The 22,782-nt window shown below is 34.5% G+C and overlaps 1 protein-coding gene across 1 annotated transcript in view; it reads left to right on the top strand.

Moving 5' to 3' along the window:
* Eip63E (cyclin dependent kinase Eip63E) overlaps nucleotides 1–22,782 on the top strand; it is a 272,783-nt gene that overhangs the window by 126,347 nt on the left and 123,654 nt on the right. The window contains exon 3 of the mRNA XM_089633184.1: nucleotides 9,409–9,567. Coding sequence (XP_089489310.1) covers nucleotides 9,409–9,567 — 159 coding nt within the window. The remainder of the gene's footprint in view (nucleotides 1–9,408; nucleotides 9,568–22,782) is intronic.

Below are 22,782 nucleotides of genomic sequence, written 5' to 3'. Positions count from 1 at the left end.
TCAATAAAACGTACCTGTATTTTACCTGTGATATATAAATCGCGTGAACGTAATCGACCATTCTGTATGAAAACGAAACCTTCTTCGATTTAACTATTAATTTTACGCATAAATGTATTTGAGCACCTCTTTGTGCCATGATACGTGAATAGATGATTTCGTTTTTTTAGCGAGAGTGAAAGATACTTTCTTTATCGTCCTATTGAGTGACCACCATTCAGAATAAAAACTTTGCTTTAATGGGTTTAGATATGTGAAGTGATCAGCTTTTAACTGCCAGCTACTTCTCAACCGTCCTCTCAGCCCTTACCCTTCCTTTATCTTCTTTCAGCCTCTCAACTTTACGAATTTATTATTATCACAAACAGAAATATTAACACACATACTAGACAAGGTAACATGACACATATATTATATAATTGCAATTCAAAAATTGAAAATTAATAATTGAATATCTATCTAAAAATATATACATCTATAAAATAAAACATTGCAAATTAAAAATAATAAATAACATTGACGTAAAAAATAACAGAAAAGCGTTTAAAATCTAAGATGTAAATGGCAATTTTTCATATTTTCGTATATTTTGAATTTTTCATTTTCGTTTTCGGTAATTTATTTATTAATCTTAAGTTAGCTCACATCTTCGTGTGTGCTAATAGTTTTATAAACATATAAACATGTACATTGTTTGGCAAACATAATCTTTCTTTAAATATTTCACTAAAGTCATGAATGACTGCAAATCTAGGAAGCGGAAATCAACCCACTTCCCGACGTCCGATTGAACTGAAACTCAGCAGATAGACTTTTTGTTGATGACAAAGCATTCTATCATATTTTGGTGGCAATCACGCACACACACGCGGACATATGCGTATTTCTCAGTTAATATACGTAATAAATGTCGGTCCCATCCGATTAGCATTTGTCGAGGTTCGTAGAGTTCTCGACTGCAATTCCTGTCAAGGAAGGTTCAATCCTCAGTCAAACCAAAAAAAATTTTTTTTTACGTATTAAAAGACATTTAAATAAAGATAGATTATAGTAATAAAAACTTTTATTTTATTTAACTCTGCTTTGATTTTTTTTGACCGGTCTTTTATGATTGTTTTTTAATAAATAATTAATAGCCGGTGTTAAGTTAAATTTGTGTTTTTTTTTTGTATTTGACCAATTTTGATAATAATCGTCACTTAAGCAATCCATTGGTTACGAGGGGAGCAACATATATAATTGCCTCCCAGACGAAATTAAAAATGAAAAAAGTGTAGATACATTTAAAAAAAATTGTTCAGTTTTATGTTCAATCAACAAAATAATGAAAGTGAATAATATCGTTGTGCAATATATTTATGTGTAATGTATTTGTTATTTCTAGTTAAATAAGTGAAAATGTCATTTTCTTTTATCTAGAATAAAAATAAAAATAATATAAAAAAACTTATACATACGGTAAGAACAGAAAGTCCAATTTTGATATAATCGCCACTTATATGTACAGTGAGAACGAAGAACTAATTTCATGGAAACCAAAAACTTCAGAATATTATCAAAGAGAGTAAAAACCACGAACACGATGAATATAAAAGGAAATGCTTTATGGAAAGATCAAAGATAATATTATGTATTATTTTTCCAGCAGAAACAACGTTTGCCGTTTGAATGCCGCAGCACTGCTGCAAAATTTGTCGATATCCAACTGTAGTTTCACTTGCTTCGGACATTTAGAGTCTTGTGCGGTATAATATTTATACGAGTGTGTACATAAAAATCAGGTAAACATCTGAACTTTGCTCTCGGTGGCGTGGTCAGTGTAGAGATTTTATGGATATTAAATATAATAAGGATTTTAAAAAAATGATAGTTCATTCGTAAGTTTCTCTTAATCGTAATCGTATTTCTGGTCACTGTGAAGTTTGTTACGTAGTACATTAATGTATTATCCGAACCGAGGAGCACCAGGTCATGTCTAATCACACGGTTAGTTCACTTGCATGGTACTTGCAGGTGCTATGGGCTAACTTGTGTTTGACGCATACGGTGCCCGCATTTCACGGCGGGCGAACACGACACTACCGCAGACGTCTTGGAAGGTCCACCGCCGAGGGATGAAACTAAATTGTCTATTCCACCCTCTCAAATATTCAATGAACTAAACGCTTTGCTGGCTGCTAATTTGAATTTCGAATATATTTGCATCATTGCGGCCAAAGTTAAATTCTGTATACCTCAAAAATCAAAGGTAGGTTTTTTGTGTAAAGGAATTATATATGTATGAGGCCCTTTTCGTTGTTTCTGTGTCAACAAAAAGGTACAAAAACGGTTTTCTTATAAGTTGCAGGATAAATTGTCCTACAAGAACTGCTGTGGGACAACGCCACATCGATAAATATTGTTGTAGCCTACCATTAAAGGTTTGGTGTTCATTAAGATTACAACGTTTGATCCGAAATCTACCCCAAACCTATATTCTTCATAATCTCACTGGCTCCAGACGGTTAGGAGCAGTTGGGACTCTTGTGCGATATTCACATAAAATAATACGTACATAGGGTTGGCAGTCCATATACAAATTTTAAAATGAACATAACCCTAACAGTCAACGCGATATCTTAATTTCGCTCGTGTACACAGTATTATTAAAAATAATACTTTTGTTTGATATCAATTTCACCCCTAACCCAGATACAGTTAGCCATCATAAGCTTGTGTTTCCTCGTTTACCTTTATTATTAATCAAGTAATATTACCATAATATCAAAAATCAAGCTGAAATTATAACTTGGCACACGTACGGTGTTCTTATTAAAAATAATGGTGTTTTCCCCAATTAGTCGGTGGAAATATCTCATTTAACAAGCCAGTTACGTACTGGAATCGGTCCAAGGTACACGGGGTCTCATCTGATACCAAAGCTCCTCATTATTCCACACGATTAGCCTGACGATTGATCCCTTCCACCTGCGCGGGCTAAGCAGGAAATCTCTACTGGGAAGCTTTTTATCCCTGTGAGAAGTAATTCTCGCCGCGATCTACTTTATCGAACACTATAACTTCTTGGTGTTTGGGGAACTTTGCTAACGATTAGAAATGCTTGAAGATGAACAAAATACCTACCTTAGAATCAACATTAAATTAAAAGAATAATCAAAGTTTCCTTGTGCCATATATATTTTTTAATGTTTTGGCAGTAATTTCATTTCACTAACAATAATAATAATGCTTATTATTTTGTATGCGGATATAGATACCGCCGCCCCGGAAACAATTTATTGAATAACCAACACCTCTGCCATTGGTAGTTTGCTACGGTTCGTGACTTAGCATGAGTTCCCGGGTTCATGGGGTGAGGCAACCTGCTGCGTGGCGGGCCGGATCGAGAAGGACTAGTTGTAGGAGACCTTTTTACCTCTCCAGCAGGACTCTCTCTACCCATTGCCTTGCACCGCTGTGGGGGAACGAATTCATAGGTCCGTCACTTCTATACCACTCCAAATCCCTACTTACCCCTCACACCTTTTTTCCTTACCATAACTTCCCCTAATTCCTTTCCTCAAAGAGTCTATCCACACCCCAAAGATGACGCCGGCCATGATGGAAATTATTTTCTGCCTTCTGGGTGGAAAAATGTAAAAAAGTGCTATTATTACATATTTATATTAAGTGAATTACATAAGGTGTTTTAAAAGTGTGTTAAATGTACATAAAATCACAGCGTTCCTTTTGATTGTTATATATTCTGTTGTAGCTATTTTTGACTTTTGAGCTAAAAGAGTCTCCTCCGGATTAAATTTTTTTTTATTATTTAAAATTGTTCATTCAAGGTTGAACTGCCCTGACACTATAAATTGGCTATCTTTACATATACCTCCAAAATAAACTAGACGAAATATTTTATTCTACAACAATAACTTCGATACGAATTCTGTGTTAGAAAGAATACATAGGTTGGGCAATGAACTAAAAGATGTCGCTGACATATTTAATTTAAAATTCAATACATAAAGCTAAATTAGTCCACCACTTTTTAAATGTAAATAATGTATGAGAAATCATTATATTTTATTTCGATTTTCTATTGTTTGTTTTATACTGTTGTTAAAAATGAAATTTGTAATTGTTGTGTACTTAAAAGCTCAATAGGGGGTCAAATAATAAATAAATAAAAGCTATGGCCTTTTTTATTTGAAAACCTAATGGACTCATTTTCCCGTTTCCTTATTGCGCATTTCCTGTTTTTCAATTGGATTCCATATTTATTTTACACGCAGAGTAATTAAAAGTAAAATTGAATCCGCCACCACACTGTCAAGCCAGCACGCATATGAACGTTCGGTTCAAGTATTAATCGCGCCGTACTCATCGCGTCAATTTCGCGAATGCCATTTTTTTTCAATTACCCATTGATGTGGGAAATGTTTCTGGCTACCCTTGACAATATAATTTGCTCAATTGCATCGTAAATGCGTTTATGATAACGTCAACAGTGTTCCCAATTTAATTATCTATCAAAATACGCTTTGGAGTGCTGCTACTAAGCTTTCATACCACCATAACATCAGCTAAGCTGCCCGTTTAGACCGATTTTGTTTTACATTTCTGAGAAGCCAACTTTGCGTCTATTATGAGCGACGGTTATAGACCAAACTTTGGCGCATCTAATAAAACTAATTACAATATCGATTGAAAGCTTTAAAGCTGTAAACTGTAAAGTTCCCCTCTCGTGACAGGAAATTATTTCAATAGAGCATTACTTACGGTTGGAGCCGTAAGCGAGCTGTTGTAAGGGAAAACTTGTTTTTTATAATCAAAGCTTTAAAATAATTTCGCTTTTTATTTTTTTATTGCTTTTACTACACGCGTTTATATTCAATTTTTTTCTTTCATTTAATAAAAAATAAAATAACATGTTTGTATCGTTTTGTCCGTCATGCTTAGGGATATCCCTGTGTGATAGCGGACAAAGTTTGTTAGGTTAAATAATTTAATTTTTAGTTACGTTTGAAAAACTCTGAAACCATAATATTTTGAAGCTGATGCTGTAAATGAAGTTATATGCTGAAATGCATTGTATAGTGACCTTAAAATTCAAGAGAAAAGCTGTGCAAATTTCATGACGCCAGATTCTACAGTTTAAGATTTTTTTTTGCCTTGGTATAAAATTAGTTTATGTTTCAAAAATTGCATTCCGCCAGTAGGGAAACTCTGATTTTCTAGTGTGATTTACGTCTTCAATCTGCAGTGAATTTTGGTGGCTGCTGAGACCGACTTATCCTGCGCCCCAATCAATACAGACGTCTCGTGACCACCCGCCCCTAATATCCGGAGAGCATGCTCACCTGGGGCCAGTTCCCCATAGGGGTTAGGTATTTAGACTCGAGCAATCAGAAATATGACTTAGGTTTATTCAGGGGTTTTAAAATCAATTGCTCTGATACATCGAACTAATTTAACAAGGCAAATTTTTATCCTTATTATTAATTTATAATAACACTAAAAATACGCTGATATGTCCATCTATTACTTCGGTTTTGGAAGTTCGAAAAGTTAACGTGTATTGTTTCTTTTACAATACGCTAGAAATAAACATTTACCCCCCACCTTACTAATAACGCATAACATTAATGTATGCTAAATGGTTGTTTATCAGTTGTGTAAAATTTAATTGAACATTCGTTTTAACTTTCTGATTATAAACTTATAATTTTAGTAGTTTCACCACCTTATCGCTTGATTAAAGTTTAACTCTTGTTTACAGCTTACAACTTACAACTTACACCTAATGATATAAGATTAGAAGGTATATGAAGCCACCGAACGAAATCAATACTCACGATAATCCGAATAAATTGGCAACTTCCTCTTTGGGGTGCTTTGTTACAATTATATTCGTACGTAAAAATACTCACGCTGAGTCTGGACTGAAAATTGGATTAGACGCTTCCCGCTGAAAACGGCCCAGCAATAGCAATACGTCAAGCTTAATCAGTTGGTGTTTGGCTTTCGGTGCTTGCCGATTGGGAATCCGATTATTGAATCTACAGTTTATTTGGAAGATTTCACCAAGGGCTTATGGAAATTGGCGCGAATGTAGGTACGTACGTAGAGACTAAGGCTGGAAATCGTTCCACGCGTATCGGCGGTCAACCGATGACGTAGCTCTGACGAGCTGGACCAATGGTCCTCATTCACCTACACATTTCCGCAAGCTACCTACATACCGCCTAACCATCGTAGGTTTCCAACTTCTTTCATCTATTTTATTTATGTTTTAATATTTTGTTATATCACATAATTTTGTGAATTATATTTATCCATCGCTATTTCTATGCAAGCACCGCACAGTCCAAACCAATTATCGTTTACAACACAAAGCTTTTTTTTATCTAAGTGAGAAAGCTAAATAGTAAGCCCTGAGCTAGAGGGGATGGCATCTCGATCAAGGGGAACGCTGGGTGAAGGAAGTGGTAAGGGAAATATGTTTAAGAGGAAGGTTTGGAAGTACCTAGTTATTCAAATCTAGTCACATACTATATATAAAGTCATTTAGGGTAACGTTTTAATTCTGAAAGGTTTCACCAGGGGGATGATTAAAGTATTTTCCACTTTCAACGGGGTGCAAACAGAGTGTCCATAATCTTTATTATATTACGTAAGCATGTATTTATTTTGGTTATTAATTAATTTTAAATTTTTTTATTTCTTATTCTTTCTATTTTTCTACTCGCGTAATTTTTACTGAAATAATCATTATAAAATTGCATGGCCCGATACGTGAGTGTTTTGACAAGCTTTACTGTTTCCCTGTAGTTCATCTTGCATAGTGATATTGCAGGCCGTTTCTATCGATACGTTAATCTCCACAAGTTCCCTACAATATAGCAAGAGCCATACCTACGCTTTTTGTTCGTTTTATGTCCATACTTACGAGTACCAACCTGTATATATGAAAATAAACTTCTCTAGACATTATTATCGTCAGTAGAACGTATTCAATTCTAATATTGGTATTCCTTCAATTTTACAGGTAATCATTTTAAAACCGGCTGTTCGATTTTATGGGTTCCATTAGAAAAGCTTTTAATAATTTGTGCCTACGGGGAGGCAGTAATATGTACGGATCAGGCAATTTTCCGTATTTGGACCGTCAGACGATGTCCCATTTAATTTACCCACTCACACGGTGGATCATCCGCATATCGAACTATTAAATTTTACTGCCAGAAAAATATATATATTATTCATGGCATTTACATTTCGATAAATAAATTTATTTCGGTGAGTAAATTTTGCGCTAGTGTACAGCTTTAAACGATTAAATTTGCAGTCGGCTAGAAGAAGTAGTTAATACGCCATTTTTGTTGTTATTCGACTGTCAAAATTCACATGGGAAACGGAATAAACGAAATATTATCGTCATGGTTTTGACATCCCTAAACTTTAAAAACTTATGCTTTTATTATAATTTTTATGTTTAAAACTCTATCTTTAATTTTAATATTTAGGTAATAATTATTTGTTTCAAATACACTCTAAGTACGTCTAGGGATCTCTTTAGCAAGGCATCCTTTATAACTGAGGTATGACTGCAACGTTATCCATGTCAAGTTGTACCTGCCTATCCCCTGGTTTATGTGAGTTATAAAAGCATATATTCGCAGTAATATCACTAAACATCGTAATATTTTATATTACGTAATAAATACTTACAACCTCTGTGTACAGTAGACCCCAAGGCGAATTTTCATGACATCATAAATTCCAAATGTTTTCCACGGCATTTTTAAGAAAGATAAATTAATTTGTTGTGAGCCATCCGCTTATGTCCCCAGAGCAGCCGTTTCTTTACATTACCGACGCAGGCCGCAAATCTTCTACGGTTTCTGGGATTTTGTTCAAATTGTTTTTATCCCAATACTTGGAACTGAGCATATTGGATAAATTATCGAATACCGAGATGTAATATAATTTGACCTTATTTATTGCAAAATTATTTCTCCATTCTCAAAATGTTTTTATTTTACTTTGTCAAATGATCTATATAGCTGCCGGATTAAGACGGAAGGTTTTCTACATGAGTATTATTAACACTATTATAGCTGTCAAGCTGTGCAGTGCAAATAGGGAGAAAAAACATTCAAATGTGGCAATTAGTAAATCAGTCAGTACTTTACCACATGTCAGCGATGCATAATCCAGCTGATCCTCTGTGGAAAACCACGCTCTGCCATTCAAATTTAACATGGAGAGCCAACAGCATAAATATACAATTTTGATCTGATTTATTGAAACTTTCCGGAAGAGGGAGTCCCTGCATCACGTAAATAATGCGTAACAAACAAAAATATTTTATGTTAAACGAGAACCTTCGTCGACGATATTCTCGTATACATATTTTTTTATTTGAGTCCATGCATCGAAAAACCGCCTTGCGCTCGTTCTATGGTCTATAAAGTGAGCGTTCACATTAGATCTCGACTCAGATGGTACGAGTACTTTATGTCAGCAATTCTTCCGTCGGACGGTCCTTCCGTTGGCGGTTGATGCTTTTACAGTATTATGTCTTTCATTTCAATTTAATCCGCCCACCTTACATCAATATACACATAGTAGTTTATTTTATAACTGGTCGTAGAATGTTTCATGAATTTAAGTTCAATAAATCAAATGTTTATCTATCTTCGCTGCCTTTCTCACTGTCTTGAAATACTACCGAGACACAATTGCGGCAGTCGACATTTCTAAGGCCTTTCACCGGATATGTTACCGATGGCTTGTCGGCAAACAAGTACGTGGATAGCGAACTTTTAAAAGGACGTTGACTGTTGCTAAATGCTGGCGTCCATGATAATTTCAATCTGCATCTTCACATTGTTATATCCATGATTGTTTTTTATTGGTCAATTTTTACAAAGGGCAGTGAAGCACTTATTCCTCGAGAGGCTTTGAAACAGAACATGGATGGCAGTTTTACGTTTTAAAGAGCCAACTTCTGATTAGAGATAAAAAGGGATCAACATGGAAATGTAGTATCCTACAGAAGCAATCCTCCAAACAAGCCTTATATTGCCGCGCTCAAAATGAGAAGGTTATCTACTCAAAAGCGTACAGAGCTCATACTGTAAACTATAATAGTAAACCACTGTTAATTTTGCGTGTATCTGAAAACCTTCTGGTGTTGGGTTTTGTTACGACATTTGGTAAAAAATACGTGCCAAAAAGGCGTGCAATCATATTTGATATATTTTCCTACGAAAGATTAGAGCATTCTTAGCACTATTATCATCTTATTGTCACTTATGATAAATATTACAGTACAACTGGCTTTTCATATTTATGTGTGTTTTCTTTGTATCCTTAAAATGAAAAGTGAATAATGGTGTTATTTTGTTTAATTTGCAGCAACAAAAGACGAGCCCGAGAGCGAGCACCACCGCCACAATTTCCACGCCGCTTCACACAACTGTGACGGGAAGTTGGCCTACAACGGCTACTCGGAGGAGTTCCTCGACAGGCTAGAACCCAACGGCAACATTCCCGCAGACAAGGACCACAGATACGGTGAGTTTTTAACCCCTTGCACCTAGCCCCTCGTCTGCTCAGTCTGCTACGATACAGTGCACTCAAACTGCCATTTATTCTATTTTACTGTTATTTCAGGACCTTTTTCATAGAAATTGTTATTTGTATTTTTTCTTGATGTTATCAAATTCAAATTTTCTTGTAATTGTAGGCGGAACACTATTCGTTTGCATTACAGTTTTGAAGGCTTTAGTTCAATAGCCAATTTAAAATGCGATAAAAAACTTCGTGAGTTCAATTCTTCGGCTGGCAAGTCCTCCACCACGAAACAAGCTACATTTTCCCCTGAATGTGATCTGAGATTTTCAAATATTGTCAGGTTATTCGTAACCCGGGAATATTTGACCTTTACATGTATATATCTTTGTATGTACCACTTTATCTGAGTTTAAGTCCTACTTGAAACTAAGCTTTTCTTCTTTTTTTTATCATGATTAAATTTGATTATAAGGAATTTTTCGATGCCTGTCTCCTGTGTGAAGCCAGACCAGGTACGTAAGTACATACACACATACATAAATCATACTTAAATATTATAGTTAAGTAAGCCCATAATTAATACAGTTATAATTATTAAAGAGATAACAATGATGTCATATTATGGTCCTGCAATTTACTTATAGTAAGAAAAATCAGCAGCAATTCTTTATTTTTTGTTTTTAATATAATTTCTCGGAATAGTATCAATACGATTTTTTAAATATTGTTACGATTTTCCGTTTATAGCATACGCTGTGCAATCAACCACATAATTATTTCCGCAATTATTTCACTCTTCTTTATGACTCGCAGAACATTATTGATTTTCAGAAAATATAATGCAAAATAACTTCAACGATATAAGCGTTACAAGAAACGCGGAAGATAAATCGGTGCATGCTATTACTACCGTTGTTTAATACACTCGCTAGCGTTTCTCCGGCGCATAATTTGCTGTTTGATTAATCTTAATCCGCGCACTTAGATGCAATATCGCTCTAATGGATGAAGATTTCCACGCCGAAAGTAGAAGGCATCGAAGCCTCGGGTTGTACTTAGGTTTTACTCAGTCGTACCTCGTGTTGCCTCGGGGAAATAATAGTAATTGGAGACTCGAGTTAGGGAACACTGCTTGCGGATTCGAGCTCTACGGTGGTTCTAGTTGCCGGCTTTCTCGAACGGTGAATCACTTGGGATTCAATTGAATGTTGTTAATAGGAGTGGTGGCGGATATGCAATGTATTTTCTCTATCTTTTTGTAAATTTACTGAAAAAACTATAAATGATGATTTGATCAGAAATAAATGTTTTTTCGACGTACTACTTTTTTGACATAAATATAGCCTCTTCAACCAAGGAATCTGTGAAATATATTTTCTAGTGTTGAGTCTTTTTAAAACGGTGACCGGATAAAACATCAAAATGATAATTCATCACATCTTTAAAAAGTTATATAAAGTCATGGAAAGTGATGAAACAAAAACTTTATTAACTGGGTTTAGTAGGTTAGGTTAAAAAAAAAAATTTTTCACTGTTTTTAATGACTTTATATCACTTTTTAAAAGTGTGTTGAATAGTCACTGTGTTGAGTTAGCATGGAACCTTTTGAAACACCTAACTAGAAACTAGAAGTCACTATTTTTTACGTTTCTCGCTGTACAACGATGTTAAAAACAGCGACCGTTTAGTACGTACGGCGACAAATTAAGGTTCGCGACGGTTGTTTCGCAGAATTTGAACATGTTCTGTTATTATTCAGTTCTATCAGGCAACTAGCCTATACTGATATAATAACAGAACTTGAATAGTACTTTCACAGAACCCGAAAAGGAACATTGAAATTTGACGAATTTTTAAAATTCTCCGAAATAACCTATCCTGAGTTTTATCGTGCGGACATATTTGGACGATTATTATTGTGAAAAATCGAATTCGAAAAAAAGGAAATTTTGTCCTAGCTCCATACGATTTCATGTGCTCGCTACAGAGCGAATTTGACGGAGATAGATTAGTTGTTATAATCCGTTTAATGGGTGGTATATTTCGCCGAGCTACGAGGAAACGGCTGAATGAGCCAAGGATTAAAAACCCATCACATTCCATGCACGTAAATCCTCGGCTGTGAATTTAGGTCCTTTAAAAGTTTAGCTGTCGTTATAAATCATTCCGGGACAAAGGCTTTGCGGGGGGCGCCCTGAGCTGGAAAGGGGTGGGGTAGGGGGGGGCCAGGACCTCTCGAGGACTCTCGAAGATCCTCCGCCAGAGCCCTCTCCTTGAACGCCGCGGGGCACAATATTTTCAAAACATTCGCATTAAACTGCTCTCAGCCCCCCAAAGTAAATAATAACTTTTAGTTTGACGTTGTTCCTTTCAATTCTGCGAACCCTTCACCGTAACTGCATCACGTGAAAGAATAAATCGCAGCCAGGCAGTGAGTGCATGACGTGAGTTGATCGAAAAAGAATTTGCTTTCGGGAAAATTTCATAAATTTACTTGACATCAATTTTATTAAATTAATAATTTTTTTCACTGGGTATGAATATTATAAAATGATTTGTTACATGACAGTTTGTTAGCGCTGGTTTTTTGAGGTGTAACACTCATATGCGTAACTAAGTGGGTAGGTATGTAACCTTTAACGAAATAATTCATGTTTATCTTTGCGATGTTCCATTATGAATTTGACGCGCTAATTTTCCGGACGTCGCGTGTCGAAAGCTCTAAACACGTTAAAAAATTCTGATTACATTACTAATAGCACTGAAGAGATAAACTAATAGAAGTGCACTGTGGCAGTGTCCTGCGCCTGGAGTAGAATACATTTTCATTTCTACTGGAGAAATTGTTCAAACATTTTCACATATCGAACTTCTTTCTTGAACAGGTAATCATTTTCAAATGTCAAACTTCTTTCTTTAACAGATATACTTTTTTTTTTAAATATCGAATTTATTTCTTGAACAGACAATCATTTGCAAATATCAAACTTCGTTCTTGATCAGATAATCATTTTCATTGGCCGCCTATCCGAGGCCTCGGAATCGGATGGTCATACATTGGCGGTATATATGTTCTTTCAAATCCGTATAGCTTACCCTACTAGGGATCATCTGTTTAATTACTACGAGTTATTTGAAACTTTGAAAAAAATTTTTTTACTGGAATTTAAATTATGTTATCGCCTTAAAATCTTTAATGAGCGTATTCCGGTAAATCAGATTCGTTTGCTCCTACCTACTTAAATGATATATCACGTAACTGGTAATTATTATCACGCGAACCAAAAACACGCAGGACTAGGCAGAAGACCTTGTTTCTTACACCACTTTTCTATCAACTCTCTCAAACCCAAGTATTTGGTTTACTGGGACATCCCCGACTTCTTCTTCATACCAAAACCGCCAAATAATGAAGCAATTCTTCAAGTTGGGTTTTTAAAAGTACCCCCCGAAGATTAAGTAGCGCGAGTAACATTCGCACGGTTGAATTCTCGTAAAAGCTCTCAACACGCCGAGGAATTCCCATTAATGTGTCATAACGTTGCCTCCAAACGATGATTGGTGTTTAATCTTCAGCAGTGTTAGCTGTTGTCCGCTTAACGGTCGGCCGATATTGATTTACGGTCAATACCTACTGACTCTAGACACCTACCGGGGGGGGCCATAGCATGAAATCCAACATCAACATTATAAAAGTCTTTATTAGTATATTGTTTATTCTCGAGCTCGACATTTACATCTGACAGTTGATATCGTTAGTTTATCGACCCCATATAAGCTCGTCTACCAAACTTGTCAAAAAACAAAGCAGCTAAAATTTGGCGCGAGAGTTTTTGAACTTGAGGAAACGGATATATCACGATATATCAACGGTTAATAGTCAATAAATAAATGTAAGTGTTAAGTATGAGTGTTAAATGTATGTTTTAAGTATTATATTTCATTGCTTTATTTATATTTCCTTTTTTTCTAACAATTTTAGGTAATAATATCCACTCTGAGATCTCCCGTGCTGGGGAGTTCATTGCCTATTGATTCAAATTATATTATTGGAATAATATGAAGTTGCTGAAAGAATTATCTTGCTACTGCATTAAATAATAATATTGTATTGAGTTTTGTAAAATTATTTCGTATATTTGTAGGGTGTTTTTTCCCGACATTAATGCCCAGGGCATACCTATATAGATAAACTTCGACAGCTAAATTTATCCTACTGCTTTGCTGTAGTTAAAGATGGTAGGTACTTACCGTCTGTACCTACTTAAATTTGTACCGGCTGTACCTTAGTGGTAGGTAAGTACCTACTGTCTACTAGCCCACCGTTCATCGCTTTATTCACTTTGGTTAATTGACTCGCTGACTCATTCCACCTCTGGGCGGGACGCATGACGTCTTCCGGCGGCCAGCCCACTGATGTTTAAGGACATTCTACATGACATAATTCCGCAGTGCGCTATCCCATTTTTATTTTATTACAAAATTCTCATTAAAAAAACATGTTGATATCGGTCTAGGCTGCTTAAAGTACGTACTCTTTTTTTAAGGAATGACGCATACCTAAAGTAGAAAAAAAATGAAACAAAATAAACATGAAGGCCTCAGCACGGGCAAGCCACCCAGTGGGGCCTACATTACTGGAAAACATAAATTGTAACAAAATAATGTACAAAATAAAAAAAAGGCAAAATTCGGTTTTTGTGAACTTTTGGAACTTACGAGTGCAAACTCGACCAATTGGACAAAATTTCACTGCACTTTTAATTCTAACTAAAGCACACACTCTTTCCTATCCGATTATTTATTTAAGAAACAATCAGATGGGTAGGTACTAGCTAAACGAAATTCTTAAAAAATTTAAGTTTTCAAATTTAAAGTTATCAAATGTTATTTTTCTATCCAAAATTGCCAAATTTACGTTGTATGTTTAGGTATTGTTTTTATCAAAAATTCACCCTTGGAGCCGAGTGAGCGAATCTAATGTATTCAATAAATAAATTCTGAATTATTTTACAAAACTGTTTTGAACATTTGTAATAAATTATCACGCGAACATTAGGAACATAACAATGTCGCGTCATATAATTTTCAGGTCAAGGTTCTAAGCCGCTAGTTGTCCCGTGTAATGCGGGCTTGATGGCGAATTTCGGTTAATTCTCCATTAACCATTAAGTGAAAACAAGGGCGTGAAAAGTGAGTCGTAAAAAATAGGTTATGCAAATATTTGACCTTAGAAATTCGTTTTGTATCTATTTTTGGATTTATGATGGATTTATCTGAAATTGTGGGTAGCACTTATTTCGTATCTGACATTTCGACGAAACTTGCTGATACGCTGGCTTATTTATTTATTTTGCGAGATCTAATGGGAAAGATAATATTATGTTTTTAGTAAAATTAGTGATCGATAAAAATTATTCGTTAATTCCTTGCCAAAGTATCTTTTTTAATATTGAATCTATAACATTCGTATTACAGTTACCGCTTTAAATCTCAATTCGATAGAATAGTAACTAATAACATTGTTATGCTTTAATACATTGTAATTATACCTAAGTAAAATTATACCTCATGAGCTTTCTTCTTGTAGCTTAACCAATAATGTATGTGCATCAACACATGTACTTATATTGCCTATGCAGAGGTTCTCTTATTAGTTACATGTTATAAACAACGAACTAACATGTATGTTATCAATTTAAAAAAAAAAACACTTATCATTCAGCCAGTATTAAAATTGTATTTTTTATGTATGTTTATAAACTGAATAATTATTATTTAATCAATAGGTATAGCAACAACTATGCTTTTTATCATTTTACTTTATGTTTCATCATATTGTACACCAAATAAAGCAAAATATTTTTTATTTAACTATCATCTTTAATCCACAAAAATATTTTTTAAAAGTATAATGTATTTAGCTATAAAATTTTAACATTTTATATCTAGTGTAGGGTGTAGATGTATATCTATTCCAAAACTACTGTACTAAACTACTGTGTCAAAGTTGCCTCTAAAATCATGATAATTTGAATCCTTTAATTGCCCATATGTTATAATGTAATAAAGTAGCACATATCCGTACTATATATTTGCTATGCTTTTGATAAAAAAATATTTTTTTCACTTTGGGTATTTTGACAACGAATCCAAATTTAGTTTTTTTTTTTATTAAAAAGGTAGCGCAGCCGTTCCTCTTACATTAAAAATCATTGGAAGAAAATATGATTCTTCCCAAAATAAGAAATTACTACAAAGACATAAAGAACAACATATAAATACGAAAAACAAAGAAAAATTGCCCCTTTGGCAGGCAATAATGAAAAATGGCAAAAGCGTCACAAAATCTAGAAAATGTGCCTTTTTACTATAGATACGTGAAGTTACGTTGTGTTAGTTACCTTGCTATAGGTTTTAATATTTTGGTTTATTATTCGTAAAGTAGAAATATGCACCCTTTCAACGCTTGTTGCACATGTTCATATTTAGTATCGTAGAGTGGTTTCCATTCTCCTAGCTACAATAGCTACTAGCTACTAGCTCCTCGCTTTGCTCGCAAGTCTCCTGCGCGACTCTGTGCCCGACCGCAGCGTGTAGACTGGAGGTGGAGACTGGAGACTGTAGACCGAGCTCAGACGTTTAAATCTCCGGTTCCGATCGTTAAATCGCGGATAAAAGAGTGCCAGTCGGATGACACAATTTTCCGCCTCATTATAACGTCACTCAGCCAAGGTGATGCAGGGTGTGTGCAGACTTTAAAACTAGGATAAATATCTTATTTGTAAAACAGACAATGCTTTTTTGTCGTTTTGAAACATTATTGCAGTTGTTGAATGCTTCAAAGCTTCATAGCTCTCGATATAAATGAAATGATTATTACTAGATATACGCCAATTATACATTAAAACACTACTAAACTACATTTTTGACAAAAAAATAAATTTCAACATACACAAAATAACACTAACAGACCAGTTAGACAAGCGTACAAAGAAAACATAAAAACTCCGACAGTAAATTCAAGCTTTGGACAAAGACACTACCAATACCATGCAATAAAAGCTTTCAACAGTTTGAAACTTGAAATTAAAATTGAGGAAAATAAAAATAAATTCACACACAAAATTACAAAATGGATTAAAGAACAAAAAAGACAATATTACCAAAATTTCATAGCATAAAATAAAAATAAAACCTACACGTAACACACAAAATCAATATAAACACACATCACTCACAAACACACAAGATTATTTTCAATGTACTATTTTTTTTTTAATTTTAAATTTATTATTATGTATTTTTAATTTTAAATGTATAATTTTTCTCATAAAATGTATTATGTAGTTTATATTTCATATTATAAAATGAAGGCCTCAGCACGGGCAAGCCACCCAGTGAGGCCTACATTACTGGAAAACTTGAATTGTAAAAAATATTGTACCTAATAAATAAATAAATAATAAATAAATGAGTATTAAAAAGTTGCGTTGACCTAGAAATCCCATTCAGAAAAAAATGTAGTTATGTCAGAGCTTACAGCACCTTTCTAAACTTTCAGGTTATCTTTTTAATGAGTTAATATATTACATGTTCTGTCATTTGGTGCGGTATAAACGACGTTTATAAATAAGTACCTACCTGCAATTCTTTTTTTGTCCGTATTTTACTCGATTCCCAAATTCTTATTATTTATTCTTATATTATAATCTTTTATATTTATTCATTTATTTATTACACGCCCTAGTGGGCTTTTCTTTTTAAAAAAATACAAGCATTTTGTATCAGAGTAAACACTTAAAAATTAATACAATAAAGAAGAATGTAAACATAATGGCAAAAATGAATCCTCACGCATATAATTGAATCTAAAAGATTCAACAAAACAAAATAGTAGAAGCGGAGAAGTTATATGGGTACCTACATAGGTCTATTTGTTTCTAGAAGAATAAAAGTGATAGAATATACAACATTTATACTGATTAGTTTTCAAATGAAATATATCACCCAGATCAGAATATTTGTTTCCGAGATTGTGAAGTCTCGGAATCGTAGAATTTTGGTAAGCTAGTGTCCTGGTGTTATTGAAGTAAAAAGGTAAGAAATGTCGGCATGATTTTTTGGGAACATGGATATTGATACATTGAAGTAATTAAAAATATAATACTAGCTGACTTGTACGCGGCATTGTTGCTGGGGGTTATCCTAGGAGATAGACATATACCATCGTGGACTTTTCTATAGGCCTTTTCAAGATATACAATTCCATAGAATATTCTTTGTATGTATCTCATAAGGTTTAGCCTGCGCTAGCAATATAAGCACCCGAAAATAAAAATTTTACGACTTAATTACAAAACTCTGTATCGACTTTTTTATACTTTCCATGTATGAAATATGTAAACCTTCCGGAAAAAATATCTAAATAATGACAGATAGATGCGGATAGTGACTTTATTTTATACCATTGAGAGATATTAAAACAACGTTCTCTTTATTTTTGATACTCGGAAGAAGGGTTATTAATATTTATAATGTATTGAAATATAAATTGTTAGAGCGAGTTTTCTCTACTCCAGTGCTCTGCGCACGATTAATATAAAGATTAAATATTATCTTGTTATAATATGGAACCCACGATTTGTACTGTTAAAATGTGTAAATCGGGCAAATATAATATCACGCATAAAGTAAAAAAAAAACTGTAAATTGGAAAACCTGGAAAAACGAATAAACCAAGAATTTTGAAATCTTTTTTTTGTGGCCACTTTGCGCCATTCCCTAATGTAAGTCTACGCCTACCATAGATCAATTGTGCTTTACTGTATGTATGTTGTGAAAGAAAGGGTATATTACATTGAACTTGTACTACGATATTTCGTAGCATTCGTGCGCTTGTGATTGATCGTTTGGGGGGAAGTACGTATACGTAATACTCACAATCTGTAATCCGTTAAAACAAGGTTGTCTTGATTTTGATACTCAGAGGCAGGCTTTATTCAATGAGGGTTATTAATGTGATTCATTGAAATGTCAATTGTTAAGAGCGGGTTTTCATTACTCGAGTGCTCTGCGTATAATTAATATAAATTAGTCAATATCTTGTTGCAGACGTTCAGTATTGTATCGGTATATGTACTATGTTATCAAATATCAAAGCATTAGCGATGAGTCGTTCATGAACGAGCCGTACAATTGAGCTAGCACATTTTGATGAGCCGTATTCTTACGACTCCCAGAAAACCTATTAAGGCTCAATTGAACGGTTACTCCTTTTTATCAGGAGATATTTTAGAAAAATAGAGCCATTTATTATTAATATTAAAGTGTTCATTGTTATTACATACTCAGAGACGTGAACGGCGCCTGACACTCCGACATATGGTCTTGAATATATACCTACTAACTACCTAGCATCTTATTTTACTCGTGGTACGAGGCGGCGTACCGGTACCAAGAGCCATTCGTTTTCTTTGGAAGCTGGAGCCGTATCGGAGGAGCCGTTCAGGGGGAGCACAGTGTTCTCATTGCTCATACGCTTTGAGCTCTGAGTTGGCTCCCGTTAAATTAAGCCATCGTTCATTTGAGTCGACATATTGAGCTGGTACCGTGACTTCTGCTCTTAATAAAATTTGTCATGACACATCGCTACATAGCATGAGATTGATTTTAGTGAAATAAATGTGAAACGCTCTCATATAATTAAATTAAAAACGGTTGTTTTATATTGAAGATTTAAAATTACTGTCAAAACGATATCTTTGTGCGGTAGACTTCTATGACGTCACGCCCGCTAACCTTTCTAGGCGGTCCCGGTGACATTTGTTATTGACCAGTAAACTGCCTAGGCGGAATGTTCGTCATAATACTACTTTAGAAATTAACAGACTTAGTAATGAAAATTATAACAATATACATATTTTAGTGCGACGATTGGTATAATAAAAGTAATCTTGATATATTTAACACGTTCGCACATTTGTGAAATACCATATTAATAATTAGTTAGCCTCAGTACAGATTCTCCTAGTGAGGTATTAAAAGGTATTAAATTACTGCTTAACCATTTGCATACAGTTACTGATTATTTTACACTCTACAACCATATTTTTTATTAGGAACATTCCTTGTATTACTTTCACTTATCATCAATTTATCTACGAGTATGGAAATAAGTAAAATTAAAAGAAATAAAAAAATAAAATAATTTTAATATAACATATTTAATACATACAGGGGTCCGGGCGTAAAGTGCGCTAACCCCGGGGGATTATTCTACATGATTTTAGAAATAAAAAAGGTACATAACTTTTTTCGAAATTCTAATGTTTTAAGGTAGTTTTTATGCAAAAAATATGAATAGTTTGTATGGAATAATAAATATTTTTGTATTGGAAAATGAACATTGAAATTTCGAAAAAAGTTATTGATCTTTTTTACTTCTACCATTACGTAGATTCACCTCCCGAAGTTAGCGCAGTTTACCCCAGACACCCTGTATAAGGTATAAGATAATTAATATAAGAAATAAATAATTTAGATTCCTCGCCCATAATACAACTGTCTTCATTTAGTATTGCCGACTTATTTACAAGTTTTCTCGTTTCGCAACCTTTGACATTTAGTAGTACCTACCTAACGATCTGCAGCCCTCCATTACCTCCTCGTTAGGTAATCCTTTGACGTGGGTGACTATTTGGGCTTCCCCTCTCAACCACTAATGGAAATTCTCCGTAATTCACATTTATGGTGCTGCCAGACGCAAAGCTCACATCAAAAGTTAATGTACAGCGCATCATCTTTTCTACCGACACACGACGCTATCAAATATTTCTTCCTATGGTAGGAGAGGGGGTCAGTTGAATTCGAGAGCGGCCGAGGAACATAATTTCATCTGTCAAAGTGACAACTTTACTTACTGACAGCTTGAGCACGTTTTCGAAATGGATGATACTTGTCGCCTATTGCTGGATCTGTTGGACAGCTCATCCTCAGATGATGATGCCGCCAACTATATAATTATAAATGCTATTTATAAACTGTTTAGATTTTAAACAATCTGCGCGTAAATAGCGCATTTTCACATAACCTGACATAACCTCTCCGTCGAATCAGGAAATTCGCAGTTCGCATGCCGATCGACGAAAGCGACATATAATAAATTATTGTAAAATAAGCTCACGTCGATTTCTAAAAATGTCGAAGGCAAAGGCGGCAAGGACCAACACCAGGGCAGGGAACGAGAAGAGAGCACGAGAGCTGACGAGAGCAAACCAGATTACCCAGTAAAACAATTGAAAACAATCAACAAACGAACAAACTAGAAGCTTCTCTATGTAGGTTTCGGGCCGTCCAACTTTATCAAAAAACCGAATGATATTACCAAATAAACATACTGAGTTAAAAATATGATTAATTTTGAAAGGGCGAAAATTTGTTTACTTCAAATTCAAATATTGATTATATTTATATTTTAAATATATGTTAAGTATGTTTGCCAAATAAAGTTTTTTTATGTTTCTAAATTTACTAGCACACATGACGATATGAGCTAACATAATAAATAAGAAATGCATTATTAGGCTGCTTATGTCATGGCTGTCAAAGGGAGCACGGAACTTAGTTGGTAGCTCCGCAATTAAAATGACCCCCTCTCCTTTTTACGGCGGAGAGGGGGACGCATAACTTTTCAAATATCGCGTCGGGAGCGGTTACGTAAAATAAATTCGGTTAGCGAAGTTCAGAACCACACTTATAGCGCGTTATCTTTTTATGTGTGTCGGGTCTGTATGGGATTGTATGGCGAGCGCTATTGTGCTTTATATTATCTGTTGATGTGAGCTTTGCGTGTGGCTGCACCATTAACCGCGGAAGCTGTAACATCTCCACTGCTGCAACTGTTGAAGAAATAAATAAAAACGGGTATGTAAAGAAAGCCACAGATCTGCTTTTCACGGAGTCTTCATATCTTCAATAGATGTACCAGGGTAAAACTGGTCCCAAAAATATGCGAAGAAAAGTAATAAATCTTTGCAATGAACATTATTAATTAATATATACATATAAATTAATTCAACCTCCTACCAGAAAAATCGAAACCCAACTCTATACTTTCAAAACACAAATAACTATGGATCCTTACATTTGCATTACATTACAATCATAACACCCATACATTCTACACTCTAAGCACCTAATCTCCTTTCATATATCTCTCTCAATCCTTATCCAATTGTCTTAAATTATCATATGAAATATAAAACTTATCAATTATTAACTTATAAATTGTCATATAAAATATTAACTAAATCGGAATTGTATAATTTACCAACAATTATTATGAAAATGTTCAATCTACAAACTTTACCCGCCATAGCAAAAGGACAGGCGTATGAAGTTTAAAGATTAAATAAATAAAATAAGACAAAAAAATTATTTCCACTGTCAATTTTTTTTTTAAACAATAAAAGAAAGGTTTAAAGCGCCCTTCTGGTTTTTCTTACGATAACGGCGCTATATAAATAATTCAAACTTTTTTATTATTTAACATTGTTAAATAATATTTTTTTTATTAATTACATTTTCATCTTCAATCATGTCAGTTTCTACAATGTTGATTGTATTGCGCGTTGGGTGTAATTAATAAGTAATTTGAACTAACCAAGTTGTATGCGTGTTTCGTTATTGTTTTGACGATAATTTTTATTCAGGCGTGATTTGGTTTCCTAACCATTCACTTGACAGCTGGTAAAATTATTTGTGTGTATCTGTGATTTGTACGTGAGTGGCGTATCTGTGACATCCAAGCCAGCTCTGTTGCCACAGCTGATTGTCGTGTGTACTGTGTGTTGCTTGTCGTGCGTACATACATTAATAATTCCCAATGCGGCGTGTATCGGGCTTTCCGTCGTTTCTCGTATCAATCTCGCTAGATTACCATATTCGAATTGTTTCAATGATTTGTGAGCCCTGGAATGAATCATGTATCTCGGCGAATAATTAAAACAATCGTTGTGTTCGCTCAACCGCCATTATAATACATTTTATGTCCCTCACTTCATTATGACGATTGACCATTACCCTCTAAAATTGCGCATTAAACTAATCATAATGTTTGCGGAGTGCGTCGTATTCTCGCCCCTGCGACTGAAGGGTTGATTTTCCTGCCCGTCTTGTGTTTGGTCTTATCGGGTGCCTTCCTTTGTGTCTTAT

Source organism: Hesperophylax consimilis, chromosome 7, assembly GCF_061612785.1.
Source record: "Hesperophylax consimilis isolate HC1 chromosome 7, BYU_Hcon_1.0, whole genome shotgun sequence".
NCBI classification, from domain to species: domain Eukaryota; kingdom Metazoa; phylum Arthropoda; class Insecta; order Trichoptera; family Limnephilidae; genus Hesperophylax; species Hesperophylax consimilis.
This window is presented reverse-complemented; position numbering and strand designations above follow the sequence as displayed.